At 42.8% G+C, this 15,524-nt stretch overlaps 1 protein-coding gene across 1 annotated transcript in view; it reads right to left on the reverse strand.

Annotated features, from left to right (window-relative positions):
- The window catches only part of SLC44A1 (solute carrier family 44 member 1), a 164,782-nt gene that overhangs the window by 48,032 nt on the left and 101,226 nt on the right, over positions 1-15,524 (reverse strand). The window contains exons 7-8 of the mRNA XM_040417211.1: positions 12,994-13,083; positions 8,561-8,700 (exon numbers count right to left, since the gene is read on the reverse strand). Coding sequence (XP_040273145.1) covers positions 8,561-8,700; positions 12,994-13,083 — 230 coding nt within the window. The remainder of the gene's footprint in view (positions 1-8,560; positions 8,701-12,993; positions 13,084-15,524) is intronic.

Here is a 15,524-nt window from a genome sequence, read left to right on the forward strand (position 1 = left end):
CCTAAGGTATTCGCTGATGGGCATAGTGAGTTCATAGAACTTTTTATTTTTTGTCACAAGTTAGCGGAAAATGATGATTTTTTTTTTTTTTTCTTACAAAGTCTCATATTCCACTAACTTGTGACAAAAAATAAAAAGTTCTATGAACTCACTATGCCCATCAGCGAATACCTTTGAGTGTCTTCTTTCCAAAATGGGGTCACTTGTGGGGTAGTTATACTGCCCTGGCATTCTAGGGGCCCAAATGTGTGGTAAGGAGTTTGAAATCAAATTCTGTAAAAAATGACGATTGAAATCCGAAAGGTGCTCTTTGGAATATGGGCCCCTTTGCCCACCTAGGCTGCAAGAAAGTGTCACACATCTGGTATCTCTGTATTCAGGAGAAGTTGAGGAATGTGTTTTGGGGTGTCTTTTTACATATACCCATGCTGGGTGAGATAAATATCTTGGTCAAATGCCAACTTTGTATAAAAAAAATGGGAAAAGTTGTCTTTTGCCAAGATATTTCTCTCACCCAGCATGGGTATATGTAAAATGACACCCCAAAACACATTCCCCAACTTCTCCTGAGTACGGAGATACCAGATGTGTGACACTTTTTTGCAGCCTAGGTGGGCAAAGGGGCCCATATTCCAAAGAGCACCTTTCGGATTTCACAGGTCATTTTTTACAGAATTTGATTTCAAACTCCTTACCACACATTTGGGCCCCTAGAATGCCAGGGCAGTATAACTACCCCACAAGTGACCCCATTTTGGAAAGAAGACACCCCAAGGTATTCCGTGAGGGGCATGGCAAGTTCCTAGAATTTTTTATTTTTTGTCACAAGTTAGTGGAAAATGATGATTTTTTTTTTTTTTTTTTTCATACAAAGTCTCATATTCCACTAACTTGTGACAAAAAATAAAAACTTCCATGAACTCACTATGCCCATCAGCGAATACCTTGGGGTCTCTTCTTTCCAAAATGGGGTCACTTGTGGGGTAGTTATACTGCCCTGACATTCTAGGGGCCCAAATGTGTGGTAAGGAGTTTGAAATCAAATTCTGTAAAAAATGACCTGTGAAATCCGAAAGGTGCTCTTTGGAATATGGACCCCTTTGCCCACCTAGGCTGCAAAAAAGTGTCACACATGTGGTATCGCCGTATTCAGGAGAAGTTGGGGAATGTGTTTTGGGGTGTCATTTTACATATACCCATGCTGGGTGAGAGAAATATCTTGGCAAAAGACAACTTTTCCCATTTTTTTATACAAAGTTGGCATTTGACCAAGATATTTATCTCACCCAGCATGGGTATATGTAAAATGACACCCCAAAACACATTCCCCAACTTCTCCTGAGTACGGCGATACCAGATGTGTGACACTTTTTTGCAGCCTAGATGCGCAAAGGTGCCCAAATTCCTTTTAGGAGGGCATTTTTAGACATTTGGATACCAGACTTCTTCTCACGCTTTGGGGCCCCTAGAATGCCAGGGCAGTATAAATACCCCACATGTGACCCCATTTTGGAAAGAAGACACCCCAAGGTATTCAATGAGGGGCATGGCGAGTTCATAGAAATTTTTCTTTTTTGGCACAAGTTAGCGGAAATTGATATTTTTAATTTTTTTCTCACAAAGTCTCCCGTTCCGCTAACTTGGGACAAAAATTTCAATCTTTCATGGACTCAATATGCCCCTCACGGAATACCTGGGGGTGTCTTCTTTCCGAAATGGGGTCACATGTGGGGTATTTATACTGCCCTGGCATTCTAGGGGCCCTAAAGCGTGAGAAGAAGTCTGGAATATAAATGTCTAAAAAATTTTACGCATTTGGATTCCGTGAGGGGTATGGTGAGTTCATGTGAGATTTTATTTTTTGACACAAGTTAGTGGAATATGAGACTTTGTAAGAAAAAAAAATAATAATTCCGCTAACTTGGGCCAAAAAAATGTCTGAATGGAGCCTTACAGGGGGGTGATCAATGACAGGGGGGGGTGATCAATGACAGGGGGGGTGATCAATGACAGGGGGGTGATCAATGACAGGGGGTGATCATGAGGGGTGATCAATGACAGGGGGGTGATCAGGGAGTCTATATGGGGTGATAACCACAGTCATTGATCACGCCCGTGTAAGGCTTCATTCAGACGTCCGTATGCGTTTTGCGGATCCGATCCATCTATCAGTGCATCCGTAAAAATCATGCGGACATCTGAATGGAGCTTTACAGGGGGGTAATCAATGACAGGGGGGTGATCAGGGAGTCTATATGGGGTGATAACCACAGTCATTGATCATGCCCCTGTAAGGCTTCATTCAGACGTCCGGATGCGTTTTGCGGATCCGATCCATCTATCAGTGCATCCGTAAAAATCATGCGGACATCTGAATGGAGCTTTACAGGGGGGTAATCAATGACAGGGGGGTGATCAGGGAGTCTATATGGGGTGATCACCACAGTCATTGATCACGCCCGTGTAAGGCTTCATTCAGACGTCCGGATGCGTTTTGCGGATCCGATCCATCTATCAGTGGATCCGTAAAAATCATGCGGACGTCTGAATGGAGCTTTACAGGGGGGTAATCAATGACAGGGGGGGTGATCAATGACAGGGGGGTGATCAGGGAGTCTATATGGGGTGATAACCACAGTCATTGATCATGCCCCTGTAAGGCTTCATTCAGACTTCCGGATGCGTTTTGCGGATCCGATCCATCTATCAGTGCATCCGTAAAAATCATGCGGACATCTGAATGGAGCTTTACAGGGGGGTAATCAATGACAGGGGGGTGATCAGGGAGTCTATATGGGGTGATCACCACAGTCATTGATCACGCCCGTGTAAGGCTTCATTCAGACGTCCGGATGCGTTTTGCGGATCCGATCCATCTATCAGTGGATCCGTAAAAATCATGCGGACGTCTGAATGGAGCTTTACAGGGGGTTGATCAATGACAGGGGGGTAATCAATGACAGGGGGGTGATCAGGGAGTCTATATGGGGTGATCAGGGGCTAATAAGGGGTTAATAAGTGACGGGGGGGGGGGGGGTGTAGTGTAGTGTAGTGGTGCTTGGTGCTACTTTACTGAGCTACCTGTGTCCTCTGGTGGTCGATCCAAACAAAGGGGACCACCAGAGGACCAGGTAGCAGGTATATTAGACGCTGTTATCAAAACAGCTTCTAATATACCTGTTAGGGGTTAAAAAAAACACATCTCCAGCCTGCCAGCGAACGATCGCCGCTGGCAGGCTGGAGATCAACTCTCTTACCTTCCGTTCCTGTGAGCGCGCGCGCCTGTGTGCGCGCGTTCACAGGAAATCTCTGGCGTCCACCCAGAAGAGCAGGGCCGCCGCAAAGACGCAATCCTGCGTACGGCGGTCCTGAGGAGGTTAAACTGTTAATGGGGCTAAAAAAAAATATTTTTTTAAATCGGGCTTTATTAACCTCCTCAGGACCCCCTGTACGCAGGATTGCGTCTTTGCGGCGGCCCTGCTCTTCTGGGTGGACGCGGCGGCGCGTCCTCTCGCGAGACGCGAGATTTCCTGTGAACGCGCGCACACAGGCGCGCACGTTCACAGGATCGGAAGGTAAGAGAGTGGATCTCCAGCCTGCCAGCGGCGATCGTTCGCTGGCAGGCTGGAGATGTGATTTTTTTAACCCCTAACAGGTATATTAGACGCTGTCTTATATACCTGCTACCTGGTCCTCTGGTGGTCCCCTTTGTTTGGATCGACCACCAGAGGACACAGGTAGCTCAGTAAAGTAGCACCAAACACCACTACACTACACTACACACCCCCCTGTCACTTATTAACCCCTTATCAACCACTGATCACCCCATATAGACTCCCTGATCACCCCCCTGTCATTGATTACCCCCTGTCATTGATCACCCCCCTGTAAAGCTCCATTCAGATGTCCGCATGATTTTTACGGATCCACTGATAGATGGATCGGATCCGCAAAACGCATACGGACGTCTGAATGGAGCCTTACAGGGGCGTGATCAATGACTGTGGTGATCACCCCATATAGACTCCCTGATCACCCCCCTGTCATTGATTACCCCACTGTCATTGATCACCCCCCTGTAAAGCTCCATTCAGATGTCCGCATGATTTTTACGGATCCACTGATAGATGGATCGGATCCCCCTGTCATTGATCACCCCCCTGTCATTGATCACTCCTCTGTAAGGCTCCATTCAGACATTTTTTTGGCCCAAGTTAGCGGAAATTATTATTTTTTTCCTTACAAAGTCTCATATTCCACTAACTTGTGTCAAAAAATAAAATCTCACATGAACTCACCATACCCCTCACGGAATCCAAATGCGTAAATTTTTTTAGACATTTATATTCCAGACTTCTTCTCACGCTTTAGGGCCCCTAGAATGCCAGGGCAGTATAAATACCCCACAAGTGACCCCATTTCGGAAAGAAGACACCCCCAGGTATTCCGTGAGGGGCATATTGAGTCCATGAAAGATTGAAATTTTTGTCCCAAGTTAGTGGAAAGGGAGACTTTGTGAGAAAAAAATAAATAAAATCAATTTCCGCTAACTTGTGCCAAAAAAAAAAAATTTCTATGAACTCGCCATGCCCCTCATTGAATACCTTGGGGTGTCTTCTTTCCAAAATGGGGTCACATGTGGGGTATTTATACTGCCCTGGCATTCTAGGGGCCATAAAGCGTGAGAAGAAGTCTGGGATCCAAATGTCTAAAAATGCCCTCATAAAAGGAATGTGGGCCCCTTTACGCATCTAGGCTGCAAAAAAGTGTCACACATCTGGTATCGCCGTACTCAGGAGAAGTTGGGCAATGTGTTTTGGGGTGTCATTTTACATATACCCATGCTGGGTGAGATAAATATCTTGGTCAAATGCCAACTTTGTATAAAAAAATGGGAAAAGTTGTCTTTTGCCGAGATATTTCTCTCACCCAGCATGAGTATATGTAAAAAGACACCCAAAAACACATTGTCCAACTTCTCCTGAATACGGCGATACCACATGTGTGACACTTTTTTGCAGCCTAGGTGGGCAAAGGGGCCCACATTCCAAAGAGCACCTTTAGGATTTCACAGGTCATTTACCTACTTACCACACATTAGGGCCCCTGGAAAATGCCAGGGCAGTATAACTACCCCACAAGTGACCCCATTTTGGAAAGAAGACACCCCAAGGTATTCCGTGAGGGGCATGGCGAGTTCCTAGAATTTCATATTTTTTGTCACAAGTTAGCGGAAAATGATGATTTATTATTTATTTATTTTTTTCCTTACAAAGTCTTATATTCCACTAACTTGTGACAAAAAATAAAAACTTCCATGAACTCACTATGCCCATCAGCGAATACCTTGGGGTGTCTTCTTTCCAAAATGGGGTCACTTGTGGGGTAGTTATACTGCCCTGGCATTCTAGGGGCCCAAATGTGTGGTAAGGAGTTTGAAATCAAATTCTGTAAAAAATGGCCAGTGAAATCCGAAAGGTGCTCTTTGAAATGTGGGCCCCTTTGCCCACCTAGGCTGCAAAAAAGTGTCACACATGTGGTATCTCCGTATTCAGGAGAAGTTGGGGAATGTGTTTTGGGGTTTCATTTTACATATACCCATGCTGGGTGAGAGAAATATCTTGGCAAAAGACAACTTTTCCCATTTTTTTATACAAAGTTGGCATTTGACCAAGATATTTATCTCACCCAGCATGGGTATATGTAAAATGACACCCCAAAACACATTCCCCAACTTCTCCTGAATACGGAGATACCACATGTGTGACACTTTTTTGCAGCCTAGGTGGGCAAAGGGGCCCACATTCCAAAGAGCACCTTTCGGATTTCACCGGTCATTTTTTACAGAATTAGATTTCAAACTCCTTACCACACATTTGGGCCCCTAGAATGCCAGGGCAGTATAACTACCCCACCAGTGACCCCATTTTGGAAAGAAGACACTCAAAGGTATTCGCTGATGGGCATAGTGAGTTCATAGAACTTTTTATTTTTTGTCACAAGTTAGTGGAATATGAGACTTTGTAAGAAAAAAAAAAAATAAAAAAAAAAAAAATCATAATTTTCCGCTAACTTGTGACAAAAAATAAAAAGTTCTATGAACTCACTATGCCCATCAGCGAATACCTTAGGGTATCTACTTTCCGAAATGGGGTCATTTGTGGGGTGTTTGTACTGTCTGGCCATTGTAGAACCTCAGGAAACATGACAGATGCTCAGAAAGTCAGAGCTGCTTCAAAAAGCAGAAATTCACATTTTTGCGGTTCAATCATTATTTTACTAAATCGTATAATTGAATAATGTATAAATATATCCAATAAGTATACAAAACAGTAAAAGTACATGGTCGAGAACTGGACATACCAATAAGTCTGAGGTAGTATTACATTCAATAATTAGTCTTACGGAACAAAATTTCAAGCATTAGTACCGTTGGGGCTTCCAGAGATGAATCTAAGAGCATACACGGCATTTATTCTCAAACCTCCAGACTAGTAATCACATAAGACAAGGAAGACATCACAAGACATGACAGACCCAAACAAGACATACACAGAAGGAAAAGGGGGGGGGGGGAGGAGGTGTATAGGATAGGAGATTCTGCTTAGTGTAGTATTTAGGAGCTATTACCCGGGACAATACCTGTTGTCAACCAATCATGCAAAGATGTGGAGGTACGAAATTGATTCCATGGATCCCAAGTCCCCCAAAAGGCTGTAGCAGATCCTGAATCCCTAGCGCCTAATTCTTCCATATGAACTAGTGAATCCAGGTCGTTAGACCAGGTCACTCTCAAAAGACTCTCTGTAGACCTCCATTGACGGGGAATTATCTGTCTCATAGCTAGGATAAACAATCGGAGGGCGCCCTTCTTAATCTGTGAGATCCGCCCTGAGAACATGGATAGAAGAGCTAACGCAGGTGAGGGTGTAATAGTAGCTTTGTATAAGAAATTATATAAGTCAAAGATCTCCCGCCACAGTGGGGCCACACCCGGGCAGTCCCACCAAATATGTGTCATGGAGCCCCTTGCACTAAGACATCTCCAACATGCATCAGAAACCTGAGGATAAAATTGGTGTAATCGCACTGGGGTCCTATACCATCTGCTAAGGATTTTATAGTTGAGTTCCTGTAAATTACAAGACACCGTTAATTTATGAGTGAAGAGGAGAGATCTAGACCATTGGTCTACAGAGAAGGTGGATCCCAGTTCCGATTCCCAATCAGACATGTATTTGAGTTTAGTTCCCTGGGTGCCTGTGGAAGAGTCCTCTTTCTCCCCAGAGTTCAACATGGCATATAAATGAGATATAGCATGATCAGGAGCTGACCTCGCTGTGCACATCTTCTCAAATTCAGTTAAGGGGGGACATGACCGCGATCCAGGTATCAGGGATTTAATGAAGCTTCGCAACTGAAAGTAGAGGAGCCAACGTCCAGGGCCCGCAGGAATAATGTGGGAAAGGTCCTCCAAAGGGAGTAAACCATTCTGTTTATAGATGTCTATTAATTTGATTGGTTGTCTATTCTGGTCTCCTAAAGCTGGGAGTTGACTCAAGCCTGTGGGGAGATCTGTATGACCCGTGAGTGTCGTGAGAGGACCAGGAGCATGTATAAGGCCAAGTTTAACCGCAAATTTAGCCCAGGGCCTAACCAAGGAATATAGAAGCATCGGGGATTGCAAGTTAGATAATGAATTCAAGGAGGTAGGGGACAACCAAAAGATTCCAGTGGCCAAATGTGGAGCCAGGAAATTCACATTTTTGTACCATAGTTTGTAAACGCTATAACTTTTACCCAAACCATTTTTTTTTTACCCAAACATTTTTTTTTTATCAAAGACATGTATAACAATAAATTTAGAGCAAAATTTATATATGAATGTCGTTTTTTTTTGCAACATTTTACAACTGAAAGTGAAAAATTTCATTTTTTTGCAAAAAAATCGTTAAATTTCGATTAATAACAAAAAAAAGTTAAAATGTCAGCAGCAATGAAATACCACCAAATGAAAGCTCTATTAGTGAGAAGAAAAGGAGGTAAAATTCATTTGGGTGGTAAGTTGCATGACCGAGCAATAAACGGTGAAAGTAGTATAGGTCAGAAGTGTAAAAAGTGGCCTGGTCTTTAAGGGTGTTTAAGCTATGGGGGCTGAGGTGGTTAAAAATGTTCAACAGTTTTTCTACTATAGCTTTCAATGCATTTGCAGATTAGTAGGCTCTGTGCTTCAGTCAGGAAGCTGCTCTGATGGCTGGGTCTTATCTCTGAACTCCTAACAGCTCATAAACACTCATTTAAGCTAATGTATTATCAAACAGATAAAAATTTTGCTATAAATGAGGCTGTTTCTGTAGTTTAGTGGCCATCACATTCACCTTTCCAATGCAGAAGTTTGTTATATGATAAAGTAAAAGGCAGTTGGTAGAGGAACGTCTTCCCAGACTTTAGTTTCGGCACATTCACCATTGTAAACTACCATTGTGTGGCTAATAATAAAATAAAGAAGTGAGAAAGAAATGACCTAGATTCAGTCAAAAACACAAAGCTGAAGGCTTACTGTGAAGACAGTGGCAGTAATGGCATATATGAGCAAGGCTTGTTGGTTGTCTTTGGAAACCTGAAGCTGATCTGGTGGGAGATTTTCATTGAAAGATTTCCGATGTTCAGCATACATCCACCAAAGAACACCTGTCCCTCCTGCAGAACAGTGGAGCACATACACATTAAGATAACATAAAATAACTGTTAGTTTTCTAGTTAGGTATAATAATTAAGGACCCTGCATAAAAATATCTACAGTACTTTAATCAATGCAATGGTGGGAAATGAGTGCTCCTCTGAAGCACCGATGAACAGAAAAATGGAAGACTCTTTGTCAAAGAGACAAGGGACAAGTCACCTGACTGGCTCCATAAGAAAAATAAAGGTACAGGTTTTACTGTATAGTGTACAGTAAAAGTAATCCTAGAAGAACAGGGTAAAAATCTGCCAAGAACATGTTGACCTCAAGAGAACTTTGATAACTCTAAGAATCTACAAGCTTCTTCAGAAGCTCAAAATAAATCTATACTGCCAAGGCTCTATTCACATTCTGTTCACATTGGCATTATTACTGATATTTCATACTTTTGACATAATGAAAAAAAATCTCTCTTCAAGATCTATGTATCAACAGTATGTATAACTACATCTCAAACCACTCCTAGATCTTGTTCTAGTTGGCCTTTTTCTGTACAATCACATAATCATCGTATAAACAGCAAAGATATTCTAAGTTTTATTAAATGATGTATTATATCAATGAAATGTCGGCGTAGCCAGGGATGCACTATCTGAACTGAAAACCGCCTGCTGATGGAGTTCTCTCCAAGAAGCAGCCTAAGTTAAGAACTGCGAGCAGGACAAATACAAATTATTGCAGGTCTCAGAAATAAATGAGGCTCTCAAAACAAGGAACAGCTCAATAATAATATAATGGATCTTTGCCCTTGAAGCCATGAAGTTAAGCCTCCATCTTCCACTGTAATAAAGTTTACTGTGTGGGAGTACGGTTGTTTAGGACAAAATGAATTAGGACTCATGAACACGGGTGTACTCTGGTATATATAGTCTATATGGCCCCATGTAAGGCTGTAATGTGTATGTCAGCAGCTACATGAAGCATCTTTCTACCTTCTGCAATGGCTTGTACTGAAACACAGCCTAAAATGAAGGCTTACAGAGGGCCTACAGGGAACAAGAAGAAATATGGAGCGAAACTGATAGCAGTTTTCATGTGGCCTATTGCCATGTATAAATGACTAGTATTGATTTTTCTTTAGGTGATAATAAAAGGGTTGTTCCATGTGAGAAATGTATGGCATATCGCTAGAATATGCTCAAAAAAGAAAAAAAAGTAGCAGCACTTACGAATCTATAGCAAAAAGTCTCTATGGTGGTGGGGCCCGCAGTGTTGGATTCCCAAATCATCCAAAATAAATAAAAAATAAAACTGCAGCACTCGCTGGTCTTCAATTCATGCTGGTTTATTCACCAAAAATTGTGACGTCTTTCTCAAGCCTTGCTGCAGTTTTATTTTAGATTTATTCGGGATATCACTAGAATATGTCCGATAGGAGCGGGTCCCACCTCTGACACCCGCTTCCATCTCCAAAACAAGGCCCTGAAGTTAAAGGAGAGCATACTGCACATGTGGAGAGGGCACGCTGCGCCGAGCAGCATGCTCAGCTATTTTCTCAAGCACCATAGTAGTAAAAGGAGACCGCTCCTTGCAAGTGTGGACACCACTATGGGACTTCCCAAAAAATAGCTGACCCAGCACTTTACTATTTTCCTATAAGTCCGATAGCGGTAAATCAAGAGTGGTTGTGCCTGTGTCTTATGCTCTCCCTTCACTTTGAGACCCCCACGACATGTTCTAGCGATATCCCAGATAATACCCCTTTAGTCTAGGATGACACATTTCAAATCTTAGTTATCAGACAAGTGAGATTGCTGTACTGCACTCTTTTCCATAGATAAGGAAGTTACCCCAGTTTTAGACGCCAATCGATATTGTAATGAGTGGAGTATGCAGAATGCAGACTGCCATGCCTGCTTGTTTCTCTGCTTTGTTTTAGCTGTACAGCCAATGTGAGATCGCTAAAGATTGGTAGCCATTTTCAATAACTTGGGTGGTGCAGCATGGATTGCGGTGCTGGGGTCTGGATACAAATCCAAACAGTGCCAACATCTGCATAGAGTGTGCCTGTTCTTCCTGTTTTTATATGCATTTCCTCCAGTCTGGTTTCTTCCAACACTTCAAGCCTGCCCTGTTAAATGGCTTAAAGAGGACCTGTCACCTCCCATGACTTTTCTAAGTAACTACTTGCATTTCCCATGTAATAACCATTTTGGATTATATTTTCATACACCTTGTGTTGTTCCTCTATTATTCCTGCTAGAGGTTTATGAATGGATCACCAGCAGTCTGCTATTAGGGTACATGCACACGTTCAGGATTCATGTGCAGAGCATCCGCACTGAAATCGGCAGGTGTTCGCAGGCAAATCTGTGGGATCAATCCGCATCAATTGGTGCAGATTTGCATGCGGATCTGGTGCGGTTTCGGTGCGGATTTTACTAAGTGAATGAAGAAAATCAGGTCAGGAAAAATAAAATAAATTGACATGCTGCGTATTTTTTAAGGGAATCTGTCACCTACTTTTAGCATTTTAAGCTGTCACCATCGCTATGTTCACTAAAGTACCTTATTTCCAGCAGTCTTCTTTTTACTTGATTTCGTTTTGTCCTTTTGATATAAAAGTGCTTTTTATGATATGCTAATGAGGGTCCAAGGTGCCCAGTGACGCCCCCCTGCAGTGCCCAAGAACGCCTCCTGATCCTGAAATAACCTCCCACAGCCCGGCAAACGGTTCCGCCCCCTCCCCACGTCCGCCTGCGCGATCATCAACCTCCTCAGGGCAACAGCGGTCAGGTTACATCACTGGGCTCGGCACATGCCCAGTGAGACTTTTGAGGCTGTTGCCCTCAGGAGGTTGATGATCGCGCAGGCCGCAGGCCTCTAGAAGGTAGACTATGACGTGGGGAGGGGGCGTAACAGTTTGCCGGGCTGTGGGAGGTTATTTTAGAATCAGGAGGCGTTCTTGGGCACTGCAGGGGGGCGTCACTGGGCACCGGAGAGGGAAAAAAACGCCCCTCTGGGCACCTCGGAGCCTCATTAGCATATCATAAAAAGCGCTTTTATATCAAAAGGACAAAACGAAATCAAGTAAAAAGAAGACTGCTGGAAATAAGGCACTTTAGTGAACATAGCGATGGTGACAGCTTAAAATGCTAAAAGCAGGTGACAGATTCCCTTTAAAGCCGCACCGCAGGTCAAAATCCGCGCGGAAAAAATCTGCATCGTGTGAACTGAGAATTTAAAATTCTCATAGAATAAAATGTACATGACCTACAGTGCAGATTTTCCGCACGCAAATCTGTGCGGAAAATCCGCACGCAATCCTGATTGTGTGCATTTAGCCTTAAAGGGAACCTGTCACCAGGATTTTGGGTATAGAGCTGAGGACATGGGTTGCTAGATGGCCGCTAGCACATCCGCAATACCCAGTCTGTGTGCTTTTATTGTGTAAAAAAAAAAAGATTTGATACATATGCAAATTAACATAAGAGTCATATCTTACTTGTGTGACCAGAGAAGAGTCATATTTTCAAGCTCTGACTCATCTCAGGTTAATTTGCATATGTATCAAATCGGTTTTTATACACAATAAAAGCACACAGAGCTATGGGGACTGGGTATTGTGGATGTGCTAGCGGCCATCTAGCAACCCATGTCCTCAGCTCTATACACAAAATCCAGGTGACAGGTTCCCTTTAAGGTCCATCTGGGTGTTACCTGTAGAGGTATAAACCTGTACAGTCTGACACTATCCAAACATAACTGCCAGTGTCAGACTGTGCAGGGCAATCCCTCTACAGGTAACACCCAGATAGACCTTTAGCGCAGACTGCTGCCAATTCATTCATAAACTTCTAGATGGAATAACAGAGGAACAACACAAGGTATATGAAAATATGTTCCAAAATGGTTATTACATGGGGAATGCAAGTACACGTAGTTACTAAAACAGACAAGTCAGGAGAAGTGACAGGTCCCTCTTTCATGTGAAATTTGCCCTAGTGAGTGCATCTGAGACAGGGAAATTAGATTGTGACCCCCACTGTGGACAGAGACTATTGGCCGCAGAATATTTTGCTGCTATATGAGTGTCATTATATATACTGGTATGGAGAGGGATCAATCAGGAAGGAGAGACCGGCAGGGACCCTGGGAGAGCAATGGAAGTCCGGTGAGGTGATCTTTGCATCCTGTACCTATCGCCCAGATAGCCCCTTTAAATGTCTATTCAAGATATTGACCTATTAATACCTATTAAACATTTTCAGTGAGATTTTATAAAAAAGAAATAGAGCAGCAAAACTTACCAAGTGATCCCAATGTGACCAGGATGGTTAAAATCCACACAAGTACTCTAGAGATATACCTGATGATAACCATCAAAATCATTGAAAGCACTGCAAAGAAAATGAGAGACTGCAATGAATAGATTTTACAGCTTGCTTCATTTTATTTTCAAAATCTGAGGTATGTACCGTGTAAGAGCAAGAGGCTGATTTAACATATTGCCCTGTGTAAAGTATTACTGAGATAGATGATACACATTCTATCATTTAACCTAATCGGTAATGACCTGTGGGAAGAAGATCTTTTACACCGTAGTTACCCATCTCTTGCTTTGCCATTGCTGCCATCTCTGCTGCACTCACACGCTGCAGGCTCTTCCGCCCAGGTCCTGACTGGATGTGCATAGTAGTTAAAGCAGCGGCCATATCTGGTCGGGACCCGAGTGTGCAGCGGAGACGGCAACATCTGTGGATCAAGGGGCAGGTAAGTACTGTGTGAAAGATCTTCCTTCCACAGGTCATTACTGGATACCGATTAGGTTAAGTGACCGGAGAACCCATTTAAGTTTTTACACCCCTTTTAGAAGTGCTATAAAATGCAGTGTAATCTGCAGGCAGCATGTTATAGAGCAGGAAGAGCTGAGCAGATTGATGTATAGTTCTGTGGTAGTGTAACTTGTAATCTCTGCCTTTTTTGAGCTCAGTGGCCAAGTGGGCAGCCTTATAAGTCACTTGCAACCTTCCCTGCATAAGTATGCAATTACTGACAAGACCACCCAATTGGTTAACAGTTCAGAAAGAGCAGAGGTTTAAGGGTATGTTCACATGGACAAAATCGGCTGCAGAAAAATCACAGGTCATTTTTAGGTGACAGATTTGTAATTTGGTTGTAGTTTTAGTGGAGTTTTTACAAGTGTTTTTAGTGAGGTTTTTCTTCTTCCCCACATCATTTCTGCTTCAAAGAGGTAATGTCACTTCTCAAGCATTTTTCAAATCAGCTGCTGAAAGAAAAAAAATCTACCATGTGTACAAAGTGTGCACATGTTCAAATGTTTACACTTACGTCAATGAGAGGCTGTTAATGGGATTTTGGAAGTGCATTACGTAGTGGAAAATGCCTATTTTCTGCACCTAAATCAGTGGCAGATTTTGCCCATAGCCAAAATGTATAAATTACAAGTTTTACTGAATCATTTCCCATAAATCTATACAATCTGCTCCACTCCTCCTGCTCTTTAACATGCTGCCTGCAGATTGCACTGTACTTCATGGAGACAGGTTCTCTTTAGGCTTCATGCACACGACTGTGTCCTATCTGTATGGCCTCATGCACACGGCTGCTGTTTTGGTCCGCATTGGCGGCTCGGATGCGGACCCACTCACTTCAATAGGGCCGCAAAAGATGCGGACAGCACCCGTTGCTCCGTTCCATGGCCCCGCTAAAAAAAATATAACATGTCCTATTCTTGTGCACGCTTTGCGGACAAGAATAGGCATTTATATTGAAGGCTGTCCGTGCCGTTCCGCAAATTGTGGAACGCACACGGACGCCATCACAGTCGTGTGCATGGGGCCTAAATCGCACACAGACTCATTCATTTCTATGGGGACCAAAATAATGCAGATAGCACACGGATGTCATCCGTGTGGCCGTTCCGTAAGTTATAGAACGTGTCCTATTCAAAGTCCGTTTTGCGGACAAGAATAGGAATTTCTATTAGGTAAATGCGGCATGCACACAACTGTTATCTGTATTTAGCCATGCCTGTAGCCTTAACTAAAGGAACCGGACCCAGTCATTTAACCGTTCAGATGCCGCAGTCAACGCTGATCACAGCATCTGTGGCATTAGGCAGAGGGAAGCAGTTCCCTTGGAGCCGAAGCAGAGTTCGGATCCAAGTTTTAAAGTTTTCTTTAAATGACACCGAAGTTATTCAACGAAGTCTTGTAAAACTTCGCAAATAACTAACTTCACCTCATCGGAGGCCGTAAATTTTAATGCTGTATGGAGATGGATCTCCGTACAGCATTAATCCGAAATTTTTTAACGTAACAACTTTGGATATATGATCTGAAGCTTGCTTCGCTCATCACTAATTAAATGGTATGTTCCTCTTAGTAAATCTACCTCAGTTTTTAGTGGTGTTTTTGCCATAAATGAGTTTTTAGCAAGCAATCTAAGGTGGCTTTTTTATGAGTTTTTCCTGACAAATAGAGAGGTCTATAAGAAAACAAGCCAAAAAACAAAAAAACACCATACCTCCAAGCTGCATTTTGAAAAAAGATACCACATCTAGGGCATGCTAAGATTTGATGTGCATAGGCAGCAAGGTCCCAGGACTACAGTATTTTCCATTTTAACAGTTATCATATGCCATTAGGACCTCTAGGGATTTCAGTTGTGCAAGGGGAAATTTTACAGCTTTTCTTTCTTGCAAACTGCTGTGAAATGTAATTATTATAACTGAAAATTGATATTTTAATAAACTTAAAAAGGATTTATCCAATAGTGGAAATACCCCGCAACAATGCCCAGGCCCCTCCTATAGACG

Source organism: Bufo bufo, chromosome 2, assembly GCF_905171765.1.
Source record: "Bufo bufo chromosome 2, aBufBuf1.1, whole genome shotgun sequence".
NCBI lineage: Eukaryota > Metazoa > Chordata > Amphibia > Anura > Bufonidae > Bufo > Bufo bufo.